The sequence below is a fragment of the Lemur catta genome, chromosome 17, assembly GCF_020740605.2.
Source record: "Lemur catta isolate mLemCat1 chromosome 17, mLemCat1.pri, whole genome shotgun sequence".
In the NCBI taxonomy this organism is placed as follows: domain Eukaryota; kingdom Metazoa; phylum Chordata; class Mammalia; order Primates; family Lemuridae; genus Lemur; species Lemur catta.
Window position 1 is genome coordinate 39,908,857 of NC_059144.1, and position 24,285 is coordinate 39,933,141.

Below are 24,285 nucleotides of genomic sequence, written 5' to 3' on the forward strand. Positions count from 1 at the left end.
GCACCTTGTAACTCCAACAGAACATATTTGGGGTTGAAGTGTGGACTTAGGCTGTTGGCTGCCATTTTGCAAGACTCCAATTTGGTCCCAAAGGGTGCAAAATAGAAGGTAAGTTGGTCCAGGCTGAGTTTTGATCCTACCCTCGACACCAGCAGAAGAACCCTGAATTGGGTGACTTTCACCATTTTATTTGGTTTCTTGGGGCTCCTGGCCTGGGCAGCAGAGAACGATCCCACTAACCTTCTAGTGGGAAGCTGAAGTTTCCTAAGGAACAGTGATAAATGAGAAGAAAGCCCTTTTGCAAACTCTAGAACACTATAAATATTAGATGTGAAATGCCACAGGACTGAAGTCTTTGTTTTTTTGGCAGACAAACTGGCTGAGGAGGCAGGGCTGGAAAGAAGTGCATTAAATAAATCCAGAGCCCCAAAGCTCTCAGGGCTGGGGCATTTCTGATATTCTGTAACTGGATCCTTTTAACTTCAGGCTGCTTGCAAGGTTACAGTAGGAGTCTCTTTCTTTTGCTTTTGCAAGACACCAAATGCAAATCACTGCACAAAGTGATAAATCAAAGCTGTAGAAGTTCTGGGTGCCTGAGATGAGATCTTGCTGAACTGAGAACTGTGGAAAGCAAACGAGGAAAGTGGGGAAGTGATTCTGCAGGAGGGCGGCATCTTGTGCTGGAAGCAGAAGGAGCTGGGGGCAGAGAGAAATGTCCTCCTCCCGCTTGCCCCTTGAGGGGAAGTCATATCTGGGTTTCTGTGGCAGACATTTGCTTTGTTTTTTTGCCTAGCATCCCTTCTCCTGTCTTTTCATAACTGTGCCTTCAGTTACCAAAAAGAGGGAACCAACTTTTTCCCCCTCTCAGCCCAACCTGTTCTGGGGAGGCTGTTTCCAGTTCCCACTCCTGGGTTAGGCACATGATCTGGGCCCAGCCAATCAGAGTATCCCATCTCCTGTGGCCTCTGTGATTGGTTAAGGGAAGAAGATATGAAGCTAGCTGAGCCAATGAGAGCCTCCCCTGGGAATTTTGCTGGAGCCATTGGGAGGAGGCCTCTCTTTTGGCTGGGGTCACTACACTGGTGAGATGGGGCCCACATGGGCAATCTTGCCATCACAAAGGGGAGCCTTCCTAAGAATAAAGCCAACACAAATGAAAGCAAATCCAAGAAGCAGAAAGATGGGGTTCTGATGGCAGCCTTTGAGCACTGGGACCCAGCAAAGTTTGTCTGCACTAATTTCAGTTATGTTTCTTCATGCTGGACAAAGTGAGACAGTAATCCGAATTCCATTTTGTCCTCATTTTCTTCTGACTTTAAGCCTAATGCCTAAGAGTCATCCATTTGTTCACAGCTTTATTAAGTACCCAATACCTGCTACATAAGCAGCAAATAAAACAAGTTATAAATAAGTTCACAAACACCTAAGATAATATCAAGGGGGTGATAAGTCCAAAGAAAAACTTAAAGCAGGGTGTCACGGTGGAGAATGACAGTGGTGGGGAATGCTCATTGATACAAGAAGGTTAAAGGTCGAGGAGGAGGAGGAGATGGATCGGGAAGTCCTCCATGGAAGGAGAATGAGGACAAGGAACTAGCTGTGTGAACAACGCTCTAGACAGAGGTAAGCACAGAGGCCCTGGGGCAGGAATGACCTTGGAATGTCTGAGGAACAGCAAAGAGGCCAGGTGGCCTGAATGCTGTCAGAAAGGAAGGGAGAGAGGTAGGAGATGTGGACAGAGAGGTGAGCAGGCCCAGGCCATGCGAGGATTTGGCAGCTCTGGCGAGGAGATGTGAGTTTATTCAAAGAGCAGTGAGCAGCCATGGAGGGTTTTAAGTAGGGAATGACATGGTCAGATTTCCTTTTTTTCAAAGTGTCCTCTGGCTGTGGGTGAGGATGAAGAATGGCTAATTGCTGGGGAGAAGCGGGGACAGGTGAATCACCGGGACAAGGGCTGCGGGCTGCCCCTGTCTTCTGCCTGCCTGTTTTTGGTGAGGCTGTTGCTACTGAGGGAGGCTGGGCTGCGGGGGACCCACCGCCCCGCTGACTGGCTGCAGCAGGCCCAGGCTGTGGCATGGAGGGCGGGCTGCTTATGCCTCTAATTAAATGCAGGCCTCAGCCACCCGCTCCCTAGGAGGGTCACAAAGCTACAGCAAATGAGGACAGGGCCCATTCATTTCCTGGAAACGCAATTAGCTCAGTATGGAGGGCTCCCCCATCTCTAGCGACAGGTTTTATTGCCTGCTGAGTCACCATCAGGACGAGCTGCGTCTTAAGATCTTTTTGCCCCTTGAAAGTGTGGTTTTGTCCAGAAGGATGGGCCAGAGGAGGGGGAGAAAACCCACAACAGACACTCAGAACAAGGCTTGAGGAGACTGTCCATCGATGCATGTTTAATTACCACCTTGGAGCAATCTGACGCTAACCTAATCCTTCAAAGAGCTGTTCTCAACACCATTAGACTGACGTCCCATTGCTATGACAAATATTTCGTAAGGCTTACTTATTTTCCTGATAGGAAATTTATAGGTAACAAAAGCTACCTATGCACATCATTTCCAAAAAAATCAATATAATGCTCTAACTGAAATCTACAAGAAAAATAAAGGAAAGCAATTTATAATAAAGAAAAATTTCAATATGAAATTTCTCCAGCACATCCATCAAGGAGACACAACGGAGTAGTCAGACGCCTGCACCTAGACACAGATTCCCTGGGAGTGTGACAGTTACAAACGCAGCTGGGTGAGTGTGCGACATTTGCAATTCAAATACTCCGGGTGGCACTGCCATCAGGAATGTGGCTTTGAGAAATAAGGGATAACTCTAGGAAAAGTTTTGCATTCAAGTGTGATATTCCTTCCGTTTTCTGATCAGGTATATTCCTGGGAAATTCAGGGAACATTAACTGTGCAAAAAGCCCTTCAGTGTTTATATATAAAATAGACTTGGGTTCAAGGCTTAGATAATGAACATTAAATAATCCACCTGTATGAACAATCTGGTAGAAAACTCAGAAGCCATGTGAAATGCAAGGCAATCTGGGGTCGTGTGGGCTCTCCTGTGCAGAGCAGGACATCGAGGTCCCCGGCCCCAGGAAGCCAACTGCATCTCCCAGCCTTCAACACCACCAGGGACGCTTTCACAGACTTTAACCCCCAGGGGGCGTTGTGCTCCCTTGAGAACCGCCAGGTTAGACCGTTTGCAAACCAGTGGCCTGGGGGCTGAACCACGAGTGTTTGCTGTAGGCCTGCCTGGCGGTTTCAGTTGTTTATTTTTAAAAAGTAGAATTAGCAATACACATTTGAAAACTGGGCACCCCCCTTCCCTGCCCAGCCTGCCTCTCTGCTTCAGGCTACCTGCCTGGCCCCACCCCGCATTCCAGTTTGACACCCCCAGCTAGAAGGGGTTCACACGGGTGTGGCAGAGAGCAGGACCCTCCTTGGCCTGGGACGGGCTGATGTGTAGGAAGCTCAGTTTCCCTTCGTTTGCTGAAGCCCCTTTGCCTTCCACGCTCTACTCCCCGAGACGGCACTGACAGATTCCAACAGAGCTCGCTGTGCGCCCCCGAGAATGGCCTGCTGGCCGAGGGAGGGGACCTGCCCACAGATGGGGGGCCCACAGGCCCGGGGTGGACCCCCTGTGGAGCTGCCCCGGATTCCGAGATCCTGACCCAACACACAGGACAGATTGGGAATGTTTGGGAAGACAGATCAAGGTGCCAGGACTGTGAGAGGGGACAGATGCGGGGACAATGAGGGGGACGTAGGATCAAATAAGATGAATCGGGGAAAGCACGTGACACACAGTCTGGGCACGGCAAAATCTCGGTAATAATGACAACTAGTATTTTTATTGTTGTTATATTCTTGAACATTTGTGTGGCTCCCCCCAAAAACGACTGCTTGAATTAGGCTCTATTCTCATGCTATCCAACAGACTTTTTTGCCACCACAGAAGGATTCCATATCTGCACCAATATGATACCCATGTGTGCCTATTGAATACTTGAATTGTGGCCTGTGCACCTGAGAAACTGAAATGTTAATTTAACTTTAATTAACTCAGAGTTAAATGGCTCCCTGTGGCTAGCGGCAACTGTATTGGGCCATGTGGCTCTAGCCTAAGCCCTTCCAGAATGTTCAGGGAGTCGCAGCCAGCACACAGGAGAGGACTGCGAAAGGTCGTGCATACCCTGAAAACTCCTTGGAAGCCTCTTGAGGCCTGGGAGGCAGGGTGTGGCCCACGCTGTCCTTCCCTTCACTTTTATTTTGATCTCCACGATTGTTTTAATGCCGAATTTAGTTGGCGATTCCCTGAGTAAAACTACAGTTGAAAACGGGAAGGATCCGCGTGGAGCTGATCGGCTGGGTGGCCATGCTGTGCCACACTCAGGACCACACCCCAGGTGATGAGGGAGGGCAGCGTGTTTGATCCAACACTGAGGCTCTGCAGCCTCCGTGGAGGTTAACGTGTGAAAGAACCCAGCTGTCGTGGGCCACACCGAGTCCCCCCAAATACACACTCAAGTCCTTACGCAGGTACCCGTGAATGTGACCTTGTTGGAATACGGTCTTTGTAGATCAAGTTAAGATGAGGTCCTACTGGGCTGGGGGGCTCTAATCCAGTCACTGGTGTCCTTACAAGAAGAGGGAAATTTGGACACAGACTCACAGAGGGGAGGTGGCCATGTGCAGAGAGGGACCCACAGGGAGAAGATGGTGGCAGAGACAGGAGTGCTGTGGGCACAGCCAAGGACACAGAGGTCACCAGCAAATGCCATGAACTTAGGTGCAAGGGATTCCCCGCTCCAGAGCCTTCCGAGGAGGCATGGCCCTGCTGACGCTTGACTTCGGGCTTGTGACCTCCAGAACCATGAGAGAAAAAAACTCCTTTTGTCTAAAGCCTTCCAGTTTGGGGCACTCTGTTACTGCACCCTAGGAAAGGAACACACCGGCTGAGGGGCTGGGACCGAGAGGGTGTTCCCTGGGTACAAAGAGAAACCGAGTCCCACCAGCCTCGCACCCAGCCTCCTCTCTGTCCCGGCGGCCCCTTCCTCTAACGGCCCAGGGAACCTCTCCTCCCAGGTCTGTGGGCGCTGGTCATGTGACCCTCGGGGTGCCATCACATCACGGGCATTGGGGCACTTATGCATGAATGTTGCAACGCTGCTGCATAGATGGGGAAACTGAGGCCCAGAGGAGGCAGGGTCTCAGCTCAAGGTCACAAGGGAGTTTAAAGAAGAGGCTGATGCTCTGGATTCCTGCTCAGAACAAGCACTTGTTTTCAAACTTGAAGGTCTTGGAGAAAGGGAGTGACTAGTAAATAAGAGTTTAAAGAAATTCCGCTTGAAGACGTCCACAGCGGTGGCAAATCTGTGCCTCCCATGGTTGCCCTGGGTCGGCCTGGGCCCCGCGAGGGGCCGCACCACCCCTGTGCATGCGAGGGAAGGGCCCCTGCTGCGGGTGGTGGCCGTCCACAGGGCGAATGGAGACTCTGTTGTCACCCCACAGGGAGGAGGGGGGAGGGGAGACGGGCAGCTGGGCGAGGGAAGGAGGGAGCTGTGTGTGTGTGTGTGTGTGTGCCTGCGTGTGTGTGCGCCCTCGCGGGGAGAGGAAGACAGCAGGAGCACACCAGGAGGAGGGCCAAGCAAAGAGAAGGCTGTCATTGTGGAGGCAGGGCCAGCTGCACCAGGGCCAGAGGCGGCGGGAAGCATCCCAGCCCTCCCTCCTGCCTGTGCAGAGGGCCGAGAAGAGAGGGGAGGAAAGGCCGAGATGGTGGGGGTGGGGGAGGAGCAGGAGAGGACAGGGAAGTACACAAAAGACAGGGTGCCAGCTGCCGGCCCAGGTGTGACACGTGGCTCCATCCACTCATCCTGCAAAGACTTACTGAGCACCTACTACGAGGCAGGCTCTCTTCCGGGCACAGGGATACGGGAGGGAACAGAACACACGGCCCCTGTTTCCACGGAGCTGGGATTCTAGAAGCCAGACAGTCAAGATCCATGGGCAGAACACACAGCACGGGTGGGAAGGGCCAGAGAGCCAGATAAAGAAGCCAGAATCAGGGAGAGGGGACGGGAGGGCGGGGGGCAGAGCCGGGACTCGACATGCGATGGTGGGCAATAAATAAAAGGCCACAGGGCTCCGAGGGACAGTGAACCGGGGTAAGGGGATAAATAGGGGGATGGGGTGGTCACGGAAGGCTTCCTTGAGGAGGTGGCACTGGAGCAAAGACCTGAGCACAGTGGGCGAGCAGGCCCAGCAGCCGTGTGAGAGAAGTTTCCAGGGAGGGAAGGAGTGAGTGCAAAGGCCGCCGGTGGGCACGCGCTAGGCGCCACTGACTGCTTGAGGAGGAGGAAGGAGCCACTGTGGCTGGAGTGGGTGACTGAGGGAGAGCGGGAGGCCGGGGGACAAGAGGTGATGGACAGAAGGGGTGAGTCACTGGGACCCCAAGGAGGCTCTGGGGGCCTCTACCCCAACTAGGTGGGAGCCACAGAGGGCTCCACACAGAGGAGGAGGAGCATGGGAAGGGGCTCCCGAGAGGATCCTGCTGACCGCTGTGTCCAGAACAGACCATGGGGTGGCGAGGGGAGACCCAAGGAGCAAACTGGCACAGGGAAGGCGGGGGACAGCGGGGAGGATGGGGCGGTGGCAGCAGACGGGTGTTCTGGGCGTGTGGACGGCAGAGCTGCGGGGTTGCTGATGGACTGCCGTGGGTGTGAAAGGAAGGAAGCAAATCGGGAGTGGCACTAAGGGTTTGGACCAGGCGGCCGGAAAACGGGAGGTGCCCAGGGGAAGCCTGCAAGAGGCGCCTGGGACAGGGTGGGAGGGACAAGATCAGGAAGTCCCGTGGACACGTCAGCTTGACATGCCGGGGCGGAGTCCAGCAGGCAGCTGGCTGGGGGGGACGGGGCTCAGGGCGGGTCAGCACAGAGGTGGGGGGGGTGGGGGCTGCCGCACGGAGTCGCAGAGCAGGGCAGCCTCCGCAGCAGCGCTCACGTCCGGAAACCACTTCAGGGAAAACGGGAAGTCACACACGTGCACACGCGCGGCGGCTCTTTGCCAGGGACGCCGAACTGCCCAGCAGACACCTTCCCGCCGTCCCGTGGGAGAGGGCGGTGGGACGTCCCACGTGTCGTCAGGCCACAGAGGCCCCCGGTCCCTTGTGAGGCTGCCCAAGGTTGACGGCCAAGTTCAGGCCCTCAGCTGAGCTCCCTCCCCAGCTTTGTGTGAGAAGAGTGGAAATAATCGGGGTGCTCAGGGCCACAGCTGCAAACAGGCTCCAACCGGGAGCCCTGGCAAAGCCCCGGCTTGCAATGAGGGACGTGCGCCCCACTCTGCATTCTAGAGCAGGAGGGGGAAGGGCAGGAGGCTCACCACCCTCTCTATAAAAGTCTGCACCAGATGGCAGAAGCCGGGGCGGGGAAACAACCCCAGCACTGCCAGGTTCAGACGGCAATGTGGGAGGAGGAAGGCATTACCCTAATGAGGAAAAAGTGGGCACTCCAACCTAATTTGCCAGAAAGGGCTGGAAAAAGTTTTTTTTTTTTTTTTTTGTTTTGTTTGGGTCCTAAAAATTTGTGATTGTGGTTGCCACTCTGGTATGCTTTTCCTCCTTATCCTTCCTGACAGCCTTCAATTTCTATTTGGGGGTCCAGGTGCTGGGTGAACTCTACCGGCTGCTCCAGGGACAGGAGCCGCTGGCACAGTGCAAGTGCCCTCCTTAGTGACGGGTCCGGGGGCTGGCATGTGACCCAAGCTGGTCCAATCAGCAAGAATCTCACAACGTCAGAGTTCTGGGAAAAGATGGGCTCTTGGTCCTGCTGGACACGAACAAAGAGCCACGGAGGCCCTGAAGTGCCAGCCACGGTCTTGAGACCTCAAGCCTTATAATAAAATCCTGATACTCTTAAACCATGGGATCTGACCCTGCCTAAAGCTCACCGGCATCTTCTCAGTTTAGGGAGCAAAAAGTTCCATGCCTTGTTCGAAATCAACTGGGGTTCCCGGCACTTGGGTCTGAAGGCGAGCTACCGGCCACGGGCATCGCACATCGTCATGAGCAGGCAGAGTGACTCTCCCCGGCTCGAGCAGAGCCCACACACACCTCCCCAGACCTGCAGGGCTGCAGAGGCAGAGTAGAGTCGCCGAGTGGAAGGAGATGCCTATTTTCAACGTTGCCAGACACTGGCCAGTTGCTCTTCAAAGCGGAGGGGCTGACTTGCATTCCCACTACTAGTGTCTGTGACTTCCTCTTTTCCCACATCCTCACCAACATTTGGTGTGAGGGGACCTCTTAACAATGGGTGAGATGTGACAGGGCACTCTGGCTTCGTTTGCATTTCGCCGACTACCAGAGAGGTCGAACATGTGCTGCTACGTTTTGATCCCTGTGTGCAACTAACTGTGACATTCATCAGAACACTGGCCTGAGGGGGACTGTGTGATGCTGTGCTACTTGGGCAAGTCATCATCATCATCATCATCATCGCTAAATTTGTTAAGTGCTTACCATGTACCAGACACTGTTCTAACATATTTAATATTCACAAAACCCTATGAGCTAAGTGATACTGTTATGCACGGATGAGGTAACCGCGACACAGAAGTTAAATAACCTGTCCAAGTTCATACAGCCTGGCGGTGGCAGAGCCTGGATTTGAACCCAGGCAAAGCTGATGTCCTCGACCACTTTGCAAAGAGCTGAGAGGTGCCTCATTCTGAGGACACCATACAACTCGGACTCGCGGGTACCTAAGCGAGCAGTCAGGGCACAGCAGTTCATCTGCTGAAACGTGTTACAGGATGGCTAAGTACACTTCGTGAAAACTGAGGACGCAATTTACCCTTTCACGGGTATTCATATCTGTAAGTACACTTCGTGAAAACTGAGGACGCAATTTACCCTTTCGAGGGTATTTATATCTGAGATCCAAGTCCCCAAAGCTGTAAGAAGCCATACACAGAAATATCCATTAACAAATTGATATTTATCCTGCTTAAACTTCGCATCCCTCACTTCATCCTTTGTCAATCTCTGTTGCAAACACAGAGTACACAAAGCAAGATGATTGCAAAGTGAAATTGCAAATCTTGTAAAAGATGCAGTTTTGTGAAATTAATTAAAGTGATGCTGGAGGACAGCTCAAAACACATGCAAATCCGAGGACAAATAATAATCTGGTCTATGAAATAACAGGAGAAGAGACTATTGAAAAGGATGATGAGATAATAGCACTTCACACGGGAAGATTCGGATGTCAAAGGATTAGGAGAGGCCCTTGGAAAAATTGATCAAATCCTCAAATACTTTTGCAAAAACGAGCTTGGTGCAGTAAAGGCTATCATCTTGTGCTATCATTCAAATTAGTTGAACAAATTACACTTCTCTCAACTGACACACCGTTTGGTTCATCAATCCATTTGCTTAAAGAATCAACCCATTAGTTACAAGTATGAGCAAACCTTTGATAACTATCATTGGATACATTATTTTGATAATAAAGTTATATTTGATAAAAGTTATTATCAAAATTTGTAATTTCATCTTTCAAGACAAAATATCTAACTAAACACATTAAGAGCACTACGATGAAATGTTGGTCCACTTGCTGGTGTCAGTCTTCCCCAGTGCAGGCTGACCTCCTGAATTCCAAAGGGTATCACCAACACAAACGTCTAAAAACTGGTAGGGTAGTTGAGACTTTTTCCTCAGTATCCCTTTTCTTTTTGTCCCAGAGTAAAATAATTTCCAGCTGGGCAAATGACTACCCAGAACAAGACTACATTTCCCAGGCTCCTTTGCAGCCATGTGTGCCCATGTGACTTGCTTCTCACCAGTGGGAAATAAGAAGCAGAGTCTGAGTCTCTGACCAAATCCATAGAGCAGGGCCACCAAAGCAAAGTGGCACTTTAATTGAGAGAGTGATAAACAGTTGATATATTAGGTCTCTCACACACACAGCCAAACTCCCATCCCACTCAACCAGCTTCCCCAGATGGCCCCATGAATACAGGGTTTAACACGGCTCAAGATTCAGTAGGAACAACTGACCTTCAGTTTTAGGGGGATTAAAAATTTACTATATATTTTAATATGTGTCACATAAATCAAATTAATCTAAAAGGAAAAATTTAATCTAAGAGGTATTCTGAGTTCATTACAGTTTTTTGGTCATTTTCTCAATCAATAGACACTGACCAGTAATAGCTAGTATCATGTAGTGGGATCTTTAAAATGTTTTCACTTTAAATAGTAACTTAACATAAAACTCAAATCTGAGCTTCCTAGCTGCCAGGGCAAAGAGGGAAAGTACATATGGTATACAGCTCTTGTTATTTAATAACCAGGAGCTCATCAGAGCTGCCAGAAACTGGTCCTGAGTTCTGAAGGTTAGGTTGGAATAGGATTCCTCGTACAGAAAGAAGGGCATTCTAAGTATAATGAATAAAATTCACAATGGCAGTTTTGCACAAAATGTAGAGATTCTATGTGTTTGGCTCTTTGTATTTGACATTATGTGCCCAGCCTTCATTGAGGGTATGATAATTAAGCATAGATGAATGAAATCAATTATTTGGGGGGCAGCTTTTTGATGATTTATATAAACTCAAGGATAAGGTTTAGGAAATTAATCTTGAAGAATGTTTATTCTCAAGACAGCTCCTTTTCTTGTGTTACCTATATGATTTTGAAACACTAGGCCTTAGCACCCACCATGAGCCCCCAAAATGTCATAGGATATGTTAGTTTCCCTTTCAATTTGACGGTTACAATTTCCACCCCTCTCTGAATTCCCCTGGTCTGGATCTCCATTTGGATGATGCCACAAACACCTCATAAAAGAGTCTGGGCAAATCTCTTTTTTGGGTTACAGTAGCCCTGGCTGTCAAATGAGGGGGGTTGATGAGAGCATGTTTAGGGTCCTCGCTGTTCCTTTGGCAGCCAAAGCTAAAGGTTTTTACACAGACCTTTCTGCCAGAGGTTGTTAAAAGGGAGTCTAGTCTGTAAGCCACACTCAGCCCTCAGACATATTTTCTTTGGCCCAGAATGTACATTAAAAAAAAAAAATTCTTAGTTTTGCCAACATATTTTAGAATCAGGAGATTTCAGCTAAAAATTCAGATGTAAAAATATTTGAAGGTTGATAACTCTGAGCACGCATGGCTATAATTTCTGGACCTGGGCGGCAGATGGCCCTTTCAGTAAAGCCCCACTGCTGCGCTCGGGCCCATCTGTCCTGTTTCCGCCAGCAATCTCCAAGTCCCCTCAACATCTAGGGTGGTGGCCCACGGTAACTTCTGACACATGCTTTCCAGAGGCCCAGGAGGCAACAGGGCTATGCTTCTGCACAACGGCATGTATGATGTACAGGAATGAGGCCTTCCTGGTTCTCAGCGGACCCACTTTCTAGGTGATTCCGGGGGTGGGATGATTCCCTAAGAAGACACCTCGCTGGCTTACTCCCCACGCCAAGGTGCCCTCGCCAGCCCACTCTGTGCTGCTGAGAGGAAGCTGCCAGCCTCGAGGGCCGCAGGTTCAGCGCTGGGAACCGAGCTCAAGCAGGCGTCACCCCTCCCTTGCGTCACTCCCACCCAAACAAACCGCTTGTCACTTGGATGCAACTTCCCTGGGTTGCAACATCTGAGCCACAATATCTGATTTCACAACTGCCACGGCTCCTTACCCAAGGTGGGGAGCATTTATTTATTTTTAATCAAAGCAAGTTGAATGAATTGAGCCTGGAGGATTTTGCAACGGTGCGGGAGGTAAGTGACTGTGCCGTAACTGCACCTCTACCACAGGCAGCCAGCCGGGCAGGGGAGCCTCCGGGACCCACCGAAGGACCTCCCGCAAGGTGAGCTCACAGGATCCTTACCCAGGGTGGGACACTGTGGCACTGCCCGCAGGGGGCATGGCGCTCACTGGGTAAGTGTGGGCAGCCCGTGACCATGTCAACTTCTGTGCCATCCTGGTTACCACCACGTAGAGAGCGGGCACACACTCGATCTGTCCTCTCCATTAATTCCCACCCTCCACCCCCATGTTCTGGAACCTTCTTCCAAGCTGATGGTGTGAAGTCAATAAAACAATCCCCGATGGTTTTAGTAACAATTAACAGAGTGGCAACTCACACGTGTGGTAAATGGACTCACTTTTTCTCAAACTCCTGGCCTCAAGTGATTCTCCCATCTCGGCCTCCCAGAGTGCTAGGATTATGGGTGTGAGCCACCACGCTTGGCCTTGGACTCACTTTTGTCGGAACTCAAATTCTTTGGAAAACATCACTTTGTATCACTACTATAGGTAAATAAACCCGTATTTTTCTAATACACAGAAATAAACGCACAACTGTGCAATGAAAAGGAAGTTGTCCCAAGTGCTATCCAGAATCATCCTGGGTACCCGGTAGCCCGTGGGCCACACCTAGAGAGGCTTAGGTGAGTTCTCGGGTGAGGTCGCCGCTGTCACTCGCCCGGCCCGCCCAGCTGCCCGCACGGGCTCCCTCACCTGTCCTGTAGCCGGTGCTGTTGAGGTACACGGCGAAGGTGCGGCTCTCGTGCTGCGCCTGCCAGGACGGAGAGGAGCAGTTCTCGTTGTTGGTGTAGGTGTTGTGGTTGTGGACGTACTTGCCGGTGAGGATGGAGGAGCGCGAGGGGCAGCACATGGGCGTGGTCACGAAGGCGTTGATGAAGTGTGCCCCGCCCCGCTCCATGATGCGCCGGGTCTTGTTCATCACCTGCATGGAACCTGCAACCAGGGGTCGGAGGTGAGACGCGGGCCAGGAGGCATCCGACTGCTGTGCGCCCACGCAGGGCGGGCACCGAGTGACACTCGACAGGGTGGCGCCCCGGGCCTGGGCGCTTTGGAGACTTGGCGGGGAGGGTTGGGGGACGGGGCACGCGTGGCATTTGTGGACAGGGGCCGCCACTGCACTGTGGGATGGACACTCACGCGGGTAGGTAAAAACCTGTTCACACATGATCTGGGCCTAGACTTGAACACCGCTTTACATATAAACAGAACGTCTTTTTTGCAGGGTATTAATACACACTGATTTTTTTTTTTTTTTTGAAAGCAACCACCATGAGAGAAGATTATACTTTGTTTTGTTTGGAACTTTCCCAAGAGCTGTTCACTGTTATTGAAATCTGGTCACGCCAACCCCATGGCAACCTTCTCCCTGAACACTCCTCAGCTGAAATGCTCTGCCACCAGCCATGACCCATGACCCACGCTCACCTCCTTTGTCCACAGCCGGTCTCGGAGCTTGGAACCCACTCCCCACCCCCCATTCTAACCGTCAGTCTAGCGCACCTCTGCTAGGGGCCTCCTGGTTCTCCTGAGTGCTTACCACCCTGCACCTGTGTTAGGACTAACTACCTGGGCCAGGTAGCCGGTTTCATTCACACCTACTCCTGTTCCCCCAGCAAAGCTGGGAGCAGAGGGAGGCACTGGGGATGGAGGGACACGAAGGTCAGTGGAGCCCTACGGGGTGCGGGCCGTGGTGCCAGGAGTGCAAAGGCCACGTGCCTCATCAGTGCCGAATCCTTGGCACTGCCACGATGTGTGACACACGTAGGTACTCAAAAAATGTGTGCAGAGTGGATGTGCAATTGTACACCGCAGCTGGTACCCAAATGCTTAGATTTAATGGGAAAACTCCACGGAAATCCTTTCCCACTTTCTCAGTGTTTTCCCTTTTCTTGCAGTGCTTAAGGTTTGCAGTGGGTTGAATGGTGCCTGCCCCCCAAGATATGACCATGTCCTGACTTGTGGAACCTGTGAACGTGACCTTATTTGGAAAGAGGGTCTTTGCAGACGTAATTAAGTGAGGACCTCGAGACGAGGTCATTCTGGATTACCCGGCTGGCCCTACATCCGGTGACAAGCGTCCACAGAGGAGACAGAAGAGGACAGACACAGCGGGGACAGCCACGTGGTGGTGGGGGCAGGGACTGGAGTGATGCGCCTACAAGCCAAGGGACTCCTGGAGCCCCCGGGGGCCGGCAGAGGCAAGGAAGGATTCTCCCCTAGAGCTTCAGGGGACGCGCAGCCCTGCTGACACCTTGGTCTTGGACTTCTGGTCTCCAGAACTGTGGGAGGGCGAATTTCTGTTGTCCTAAGCCCACAGTTTGTGGTATTTGTTAGGACAGCAGCCTGACGCCAGTTACAGGGCCTGCCAGGCACTTTGCTTCTGGCCGGAGAGCTGTGATCCCAGTCCCCTAGCAACCCCCCGAGGGCGGGAACAACTCATCAGACCCACCTCAGCCTCCTGTCCCCAAGGGCTAAGAGTGAAGAGATTTATGTGGCCCTTTTATCCCAACTTCCCGTCAAATAGGGAAGGAAACAGAGCTAGAGCTTCCCTGAGGCAAAGGTAGATCACATCTCTCCAACGGGCAAAATCACCCAGCAGTTTTCCAGGCACTCAGAACAAAGCCCAAATTCCTTTCTGTGGGGCCTAAAATACCCCTCCTGACTTCTCCCCACCCACCCACCCACCTTGCTCCTCCGAGCTCATCTTGCTCATGTGGGTTTGTCTGCATTGGCCTCCTCCTTGTTTCTCAAATGCTCCAAGCTCACTCCTGCCCCCAGGACCTTTGCACTTGCTCTTGCCTCTGCCTGGGATTCTCTTCCTGAGGCTTTGCTTTGACTGGCAGAGCCCATGACTGGGGTCTCCTGGCTGATCTGCCCATCCGAGGGAGCACCACCATGCTTACTTCCTCTCACGCCACTTACCTCCTTCTGAAATGATCTCATTTACTGGCTTATCTGTGGTCTGCCTCTCTGTCTGGACTGGGAGTTATGGGTGACAGGCGCTGTTCCCTCCAAGGCATGTATCACGGGTGCCCCGTAGAAACTCACCGAATGGCTGAAGGAAATGGAACCTGCCCTTGTGAGCCCAGCACTGAGGTGGTTTTATAAGGGACGCTCCCCGGAACCAGGTGGGCTCCCCGAGCCTCCTGGCCAAGGTCACCTACGGCAGGTGGAAGAACAAACCCGCTTTGTGTTATGAACCGAACAGGAATTCTCAGGCCCCAGAACTGCGAGAACATGTGTCACTGAGGCCACATACCTCCCAGATGTTCCCAGAGGTCCCAGCTGTAACTGGTGGGCAATTATAGGGTCTCCGCCAGGTGTGAAGTCTCCCTCTGGCCGGGCAGGAGGAGGTGGGCTCTATGCGGCCGCCCTTGGCCAGCTGGCGCTAACTCAGCGGAGCCTGCAAAGCGAGCTTGGCACAGTCCCAGCGTCACCAGCCATTCCCGGGGAACTGGCCCCGTGGGATCCCAGGCAGGTCCTCTGCTCGCCAAGCTGCTCCCTCCACGTTGAATTTTTACCACCAACTGAGACATCAATGTCATGCCCTTGAGGTCCCACGATTAAGCACTGGCCACATCCCACTGCAACCCCCCTGCCCAGTGCTCTCACTCCTCAGATCACAGGGCTTCCTGTTTGCCTCCTTCAGGTTACTGATCAGATGTCACCTGTCCTCAGACATCAAAGTCATTTTATTCCACTTGTTTGCATGTCACCTGCTGTCTTCACCAGAATAGACCCACAAGGGCAGGGATTCAGCCTAGTTTGTTCACTGTTGTATTCCCAACCCTGGCACATAGTAACTGCTCAACAAATACTTGCTACATTAACAAATAAAATATTATCTTACACTATTGGGTTTCTGTATAACTCAGGAGCCCAGACTGGTTTGTGCCCAAACTGTTTGGTATATGTGCTTTGTACAATGGATTTTAAAAGTTTGACTTTAAATAGCATTAAGCAGAGTATGTGCTCTCTAGTTTGCCACACTCCCTGGCACTCCCTGCAGTCTTACGCCAACTTCACTAGCCCTCAAGACCTGCCTGGCCCCAGATCTGGGTAGCTGAGATGGCTCCAACTTATTCCTGGGGTAGAGGAAGTGTTATATGTCCACAATAATCATTATAATTAATAGTGGTGACTGTCATTGGTTGAATGTTTATTGTTGGGCTCATGACATGTGTCACTTAATTCTCCCAACAGCCCCTTTTACAGAAGAGGGGACCAAGCTCGGGGAGTTGAATGACTGTCCAGGTTGCACGGCTGGGAGGGTGGTATGCGAGGGCTCAGACCCGGGCTTGCCCGACGGCAGAGGCAGGGTGCCGAGTTTCATGTTCATGAAATGTTCCGGTTACACCACGCAGGAGATGGTGACAATGTCCTCAGGCAGTGCATAGAGGTCCCTATGCCCTTGGGTTGACTCTTGGGTTCAGTGAAGCTCAGACGGTCCCTTGGTGACCCAGCGTTGGTTCACCGGGATCCCACTTTAGCAGGCGAACCAGCGGTGGGGGCAGCACAGGGTCACATCACCAGATACCAGGGATCCCGGTGGTGTGGAAGGGAGTCCCTCTCATGCCTGCTGATAAACCCAAGGAGAAAGTCCCACGTCCCCAGGGTGGTGACCTGTCACCTGCTCTGAGCTCTAGGCAGGTGGTGGCAATGGCTTAGCTTTAACTGCATGGTCTAGTTTCCTTCTACTTGGGGCGTGTGACCTCAGTGTCTCCTTTAGGTTAGTGGAAATCCTGTTCTTTTTTGAAAAACAATTACAGTTGATTTTTAAAAAGTAAATAATAATCCAAGTGGCACCTACATATGGTGAAAGTTGTGGAAAAGTGAGGGAGCGGCTAGAATTTGGCAATCACTAGCTTGGTACATAACCCGGAACTGTCCAGCCAATGATGTCACTTGGCACTCCCACAACCGAGTTCCTGATGTCACCTTCCCATTCCTCCGGCTATTCAGGATCTTGGCGACTCCCCACTCCCACCTTTCAGTTCCCACGTCCAGTGGATTCGTCAGCGAAGCCTGTTGCTCTCTCCTCAAAGTACACCCACAATCGGACATTGTCACCTCCTCCATGGGCCAGGCCATCCTCTGCTCCCCTCAAAATCGGCTCAGTTGCTTTCTGAATGGACTCGGACCATTTATTCCCCACTGTGCAGCCGGAGTCCCTCCTCTCCCTAACACTCTCTGTGGCTCCCACGCACCCGCAGAAGCCCAAGCCCCATGGTGTCCACAGGGTGCTGTGGGATCCCGTCCCCTCTCCCTCCCTGGCCCTGTCCCACCTCCCCACCCACTCTCTGCAGCCTCAGGGGTCCCTTCTCTGTCATCAGACTCGCCAGGCCTTAGCCCAGGCTGTTCCCTCTGCCTGGAACGCTTTTCCTCGCAGCCCACAGCCGGTGCCCCCGTCCCTCGTCTTCACTCAAAAGCTCCTTCTCGGTGCAGCCTTCCCTGGCACCGTATCCAACATCTGACTTCCCCGCCCCGAACATTTCACATCCCCTTCGTTATTTCACATTTGCAACTCTGTATTTATCCTCTAACATACCACATGCTGTTACATATTTACCCTGTTTGCTGTCCCTTGGGCTCCCCGGCTCCAGCCCAGAGCCTGGCACAGCCTCAGTAAGGGTGTCCCGAACGCCTGAATCCAGGGCCCTGAATCCAGGTGGGAGCCACCCTTTGCCGCCCAACCCCCACCCCGCTCACAAACACCGAGGCGAAAGGACGAAGCAGCCGGTGCTGAGACCGCAGCCTGTCTCGGTCTCCAGAGACTGCAGAAAGGACAAAAGCCGGCCGCCCACCCAGCTGGCCGGACCCTTCTGGAACTGAACACAGGGGACACGTCACCTGGTGGGTAACCACTTACAGTCAGCAGCCCTGAACGCTGCTCTGGCAAAAGCAAACAGCCTGTGCAACCGTTTCTTATTTTTAATGGGCTCAGATCTAGGGTCTCGAAGCACTTAGGTGTCCTCTGCCCTCCCCAGAGGGGTGAGCCGACGGTGCTCCCGGGCGGGTCCTCCCCGTGCACTCGCCCTCCCGGGACTGGCCGGCGGAAGGCGAGCTGTGTCAACCGCTATCACAGTGCCACTGAACAGTGCCCGGGAAATGACAGCAGCATCTGTGCATGGGCAGCACTACGGGCTAAGCCTCCCCTCGGGGACAGTAACCTGCTTTATTAAAACTGCCATGGCGACGAGGCTCTCTAAACCCCCATCCCTAACACGAAAACACATGACCTAATCGCCTCGCCCACCCCGACCCTAATGCAGGCGGACGGCTCAGACGGGAGGGGGGACCTGGAAGATGTGGCCGCACAGAAATAAAAAGGCAAGTTTTCAGTATTTCAAATGAAGCCGGGCCAGCCAACCAAAACGTGTCCTGTCCAACATAAATCCGGGGACGCGCAGACAAAAACAGACCCGGTTTCTTTCCATGACCACATCTTCCCGCGGGGCTGGGCTGGGGGTGAGGTCACCCTGACACCTCTGTCTACGACTCTGATGGGCTGAGGAGGCCCCACCCCCATCCTGACCAAGGGGACTCCAATTCCGGGGCCCCCACGACACGACACGACACGACTGCCAGAATGCAGCGGTTCCCATGTGACACTCATCCGCCCACCCATTCGTGCTCGGTTTGGGGGCCTCTCAGTGCACCACCGATGCTGTTACTGCTTATTGACACTTTCCTCTAAGGTGAATTATAAAAACCCCAGTTAATCTCAGTCCAAGTAACTGTGTGGAATTATAGATTGAACGTGCGAGTTATGCACGTTTTGACGCGCACTATGGTAAGTCTACGAGTGACAAACATCAGCGAGTGCTGACCTGCCACAGTGGATGACCTCCTGAGTTACAAGTGTCACAGGAAACGCACTTTGGAAAATGCTGAATTAATTTGCCCTTCTAAAAAGGTCTGAGTCACGGCAACGGATACCTACAGGGACTTCGCTGGTGCCAGGGACTTTCAAGATTTAAAACATGACCGCCCCCCCTTTTTTCTTTTGCCTTTCCCAGGGCTGAGGTGGTTCGTATCTGCTTTCTGGCCTAGACGCGCCTGCGCCCCTCCAAGACAAACTCCTACCGCCCCCAACTTGGGTGGTTTCATAACCAATGAGATGATGCCATCCCATGTCTGTTTTCTTAAAATGATGGGTAAATAATTAGAATCCGTGCAGGCAGGGCCCTCTGGGAAAGCAGTGGGAGGAAGACTTGGATGGGGAGAAAAATAAAGCTGGACTCAGGAAACCCAGGGCCTTGACTTAACTCTGTATCTAACCCCAGTTGTCTCTTGCCTGGACTGCTGCAGTCGACCCCTATGCCGCTTTCTGTGTGTTCTCCTGCCCCCTATGTTGTTCTCTACTCGGTGGCTGAAGAGCTCCTTTTAAAACATTAGTCAAATCATCATATTCCTTTGCTCAAACTTTTCCCGTGCCTGCCCATTTTCCTTAGAGTGAAAGCCAGAGTTCCCCCTTTGGCCAGCAAGGCCCTAAGTGATCTGGACGCTTGTTCTCCCCAAGCACAGTTCCTACCTCGCTCCCTCAGCTCCGGCCATGCCAACCTCCCAGCTGTTTCCCAAACACACCATGCACGATCCTGCCTCAGGACCTTTGCACTTGCTGCTCTGCCAGCCTAGACTTTATCCCACGTTGCATTCAGGTCTCTGCAAACACTGCCTCCTCCGTGAGGCTTTCTCTGGGCTGTGTTGACTAAAACCACCCTGTCCCCTCCCTCCTTGCTTTTTACTGCTCTTCTTGGCACTTCTGTGTGAATAGATGAAGAGAAAATGTTCATAGGGGACACACAGGCTGCAGATGGTGTATCTGGGGTGAGCGGTATGGGAGGTAAAGGGAAGTCTCTGCTTTAAAGTATTTGTATATTTTAAAGTGATACTGTTTCACTCCAAATACTTTGGAGGTGCGGGGAGAAAGAACTGACTAGAAACAGGCTAACCAGTGAACACTCCACGATGCATGTGGCCTTCCCACCTATGCCTTTTATCTGGGGAATAGATAACACAGCACGGAATGTTCCAGCAAAGGCCTCTGGGCAAGGACCCTCTCTCTCTGCAGACCACAGTGGCTTTTGAATGCTAAACAAGATGTCACAGTCGGAAGGCCCACGGGCTCGACCTGCCTACGGAAGTGTTTCGTGATGTCTTTCCAGCGTGTAAAGAATGCGATTACTTGTCTATATTTTACAAAGTAGGACATTTTTCTAGTGTTGTGCTATGACTTTTACGGGCACTTGGTATCTTTGCTTTCATGAGCTCCTTCCTCTATAAAAAATATTAAAAATTAGGCTTTATGGCTGTGTTGGCACAGAGATGAATGTATTAATATCCTATAGCAAAACATTTTCTCCAGCCTTAAAGGTTATTTTTTCTTCTGATTTTAAAAGGACTTAAGACATTGTCACAGGCCCCTAAAGGTATCGTGGGTCCCTGGCATGCAAGTGCTGGGCCTAATGGAGAAGCTGGCCCTGGATTTTCTTTTAAAATTTCTATCTCTGGCTTCTCCTGGAAAAAAAAAAAAAAAAAAAAAAATCAGGAAATCTCTCCACATTGGACACACATCCCAGCTGGCATGACTGGCCGGTGCTGGCATGTAGCTGCCCCTTGGGAGGGGGCCTGGGCTCCGTGGGTCACTGTGGACCCCACCGTGATCCTCGACACTCAAGTGGGTGTTTGTGGTCATTTATATGCCCCACGTGCTGCTGTTTTTCCACCTGTGGAGTTGAGGAGGAGGTGGACTATATCTTGCATCCATATCTCTATTAGAAATGGAACTGAGAGGGCCAGAGGTTTCTAGAAAAATGGGGGAGGGCAGGACTTTACACTTGGCCTCCCTGTAAGGGTCTGTAGGCCTGTCTGCCACCCCTACGTGATGCAGACTCTGGGATTTAGGGGGAAGAAGGCACAGGGTGGGGTGGGTTTTCTACAGGTGACCCGGGAACACAGGACACTTTCTGCTTTGGCCATATGTCACCTGCCACGCTCTCCCTGCACCTGCTCCCCGGGGTTCCTGGGCTGTGCTTTCTCCTCTCCTGTTGAGGAGTGGGACTGTAGGGCCACCTGGCATGGGGGCAGGCTGAGGATCGAGGGGGCACAACACACCCCTCTCCAGCCCTACCGTTCCCAGGTGACTCCTCTCTGTTTAGTTTTGTACGTTAAAAGTGTTCAGCTGCTAAATATGCATGTGGGTGTGTAACACACACACAGTCACACACACATGCACTTTGGTTCTAGACTGAACCACCAGGCCTTTTCTCCTCTGTAGACTTTGGGTACCAAAGAGCACTGAACTGAGAGACCAAAGAATGAGGTGTGAGCTGCCTTAAATCACCCACTTTCTTTGGGCTTCGATTTCTCTCTGTAAAAACACAGCTCATAGATAACTTTAGTATAAGGGTTTTTTCTGACTATGAAACTCTAGGACAATTCTAAAATACTCTATGTCACCATGCCCAGCGGGATGGGAAGGATGCTGGAGGCAGAAGGCCTACGTCCAATCCTGATTTGGCTCTTCCTATTAACCGGGCACCTTGTGCAAATGCCTTAACCCCCTCGTACACACATCTGCGCCGGCATCTGCCAAGCAGGGAGGATGACACTGCCTCCTGCCCAGGGTGGCTCTGAATTTTAATTGAGAAAAACATACGTACAGTTTTTAGGTCAATGCCTGGCATACAGAAAGCACTTAATGCATGTTTGCTTTTAACATTTTAAATTATTGTAGCTCCCAAGTACAGTCTAACTAACATAGAGTTTGCAAACTGAGCCCCTCGGGATGAAATCCTCTCTGCACCCGTGTTTGATTTAGGTCTGCCTGAAAGTATTTAGTAAGTTGAATTAATTGCTTACTTGTTTTTAATTGGGAGATTTCACATCAATTCAGCTTTCTGGCTTTGCTGGAAAAACACAAAGATCTGGCCTGGATGGGCCCACGGTGGGGTGGACCGAGCACGAGGGCCTGCTCGGGCGAGGCCTCCCTGGACTTCTCTGCTGTTCCTGCCACGCCCACTGCCTCCTTCGCAGCACCTGCCTGGCCCTGCGGGCACCGACTTTGCAAACCTTAGCTGATCCTGTTCCAGGTGAAGGGACCAGCGAACTACGCCTGCAAAGGTAACGCTCTGCCGTGGTCCAGAGACCCACCGAGAGCAGGGGTTCAGTGTGGGGGAGAGGCTGCTGGTGGCAACTCTTGCTGTGGCTGAAACTCAGTCCAGAATAATCACACTGGGTTCCCGGGACCTGCTGCTCAGACAAGGTTTCTTCCCGATGGTGCAAAGGCGAACCGCTCCCGCCTCTCCGATATTACAAAACAAAGTCAAATGTTATTGCTGGTTTTAGCGACAAAAAGCCACCACTGAAAATTGGTTCCCAACCCCAAAATCAATTGAGCGGACATCAGGGAGGCCAGACTGGGATTCCATGAATACGCACTGCGCTGTCAGATCATGCAGTTGTCTCCTTTGCCTTCTACAGGCTCTGGTTCCAGAAGCTTCGGGGAGAAAATTCTGATATGGCCATTCGCAGGGGAGGGGAGGTGGCAGGGCCCCGGGCAAGGGCAGGGCTCCGGTGTAATCAATGGGCCCCAGCAGTTGTTGGTCAATCCCTCCCTGGGAAGCTCCACCCAGCAACATTCCTCTAACTTGGAATTTTAGATGTGCTGACCTTGAGGGAGCTTCGCCCTTGACGGAGTTTCCAGGGTGCTACTCCCCTTTTCAGAGGGGGCTACACAGAGCTGCTGCCCAGCCACTGGCCTGATGGGGGATGTCTGCAAAGCAGCTTAATGTCTGTCCTAAGCCTGAAGCCTGTTCCTCCCCCCGCGTCCCATCTCTGTAAATGGCACCACCATCTGCCCAACAGCTCAGCCAAAAACCTAGGAGTCCTCCTCAATTCTCCTTCCCTCCCCGCCCACTTGCGAGCCATTCACAAGCCCTGCCGACCTTCCAGACAGAACCAGGATCCACGTCTCTCCCTCTGTGCGTCCAGCCCTGCACCATCAGCATCTCCTGCCCGGACCACCACGGCAGCCGCCGGTGGGTCTCCCGGCTTCTGCTCTTGTCCCTGGGCCACCCCCTCTCCACCCGCAGCCAGGGTGAGCCTCTGAAGATGAGTCATGCTTCGCTGACCTGCTCAGAACATTTCAGTGACCTTCTGCTGCCGGCCTTGCAATCAAATCCAGACCCTGCCGCACAGCCTGCGACCTTCCCCATCTGCTCGCCCCCCTCCAACACTCTCGCCTTCCCTCCAGGCCCTGCTGCCCTCCTCTCCCTGCCTGGCGAGCCCGTTCCTGCCGCAGGGCTCTTGCACTTGCTGCACTCCTGCCTGCAGTGCCCCTTCCTCAGGTGTCCATGTGAACGTCACCTCGCTGTGCAGACCTCACCGGTGCCCACCTACATCACCACACCACCCACGGCTAGAGGGGCCCCTGCCTGGGACCCTTCTCCTGTCCGCTGGTGCAGCTGAGACCCCGGGTTGCTCACTGTTATCTCTTTCCCCTTCTTCCCTCTTAACAGGCCTGGCTTTTATTTTTCAACACACCTGGCTAGGAAACAACATTTCCCAGGCTCTCCCATGGCCAGATGTGTGGGTGGTCCCCGCTGTGGCCTTCCAGATCCACGCTCAGTCCTGCTCTGCCCCAGGGGGCCGGCCTGGCGAGCTATCAGCAAGCTCCCTGACCCTAGCTGCGGGCTGGGTGTGGCCGACAGGGCCCCGGCAGGAGATCCGTGAAAGAGGAAGTGAGGTCGGGGCACAGGTTCCTCCACCTCCCTCTCTGTGGTGTCAACAGAGGGTGACAGCTTGGCTGGGTGGCCCTCTGTCTCCAGGTTCCACTTATTGCCCTCGACCCCTTGGTCTTAGAGTACAGATGACCCCATTGTGACTAACTGGCCTTGGGGCACTGCACTGTCCCCAGTGTTTCCTCACACTTGTTCACACTTCAGCAACAAATAGTTAAACCCTCCTTGAATAATCCAGATTTGCATGTGCCCCAGGATTCCTGCTAAGATCACGTGGCTAAGCAAGTAAGTTGTATCCATCTTACATATGACTTCTGAGATAAGGTCCTTAGAGAGGGCTGACTCAACGTGAAGGTCCATCTTTTTTGCCCTTCCGCTGCCTCCTTCCTGGAATGTGGTTATGACAGCGGGAGCTCCAGCAGCCACTAGGTGACCATGAAGATGGAAGCTATGCAGTCAATATAACAGAAAGGTAGAGAAGGAGCTTGGGTTCCTGATAACCTTGAAGCCACCAAGCCTACCCTGGGACTGCCAACCTCCAGACCTTTTTATGTGAGCAAGAAGCAAACTTTTATCTTGTTTAAGCCACTGTTACTTTACTTTTCTCTCACATGCAGCCAAACCTAATCCTGAGACACTTGGCTTCCAGCATTCAAGTGATCTCCCAAGTGTTGGTGAATTGGGGGGAAAAAAAAGTCTCGCAGGAATGTGCTTGGCAAGT

General features: G+C 52.2%; 1 protein-coding gene across 3 annotated transcripts in view; it reads right to left on the minus strand.

Moving 5' to 3' along the window:
* Positions 1-24,285, minus strand: part of SULF2 (sulfatase 2) — a 100,026-nt gene that overhangs the window by 45,075 nt on the left and 30,666 nt on the right. For all 3 annotated transcript variants that reach the window (XM_045528527.1, XM_045528525.1, XM_045528526.1), the window contains exon 3: positions 12,514-12,753. In XM_045528527.1, the coding sequence (XP_045384483.1) occupies positions 12,514-12,753 (240 nt within the window). The remainder of the gene's footprint in view (positions 1-12,513; positions 12,754-24,285) is intronic.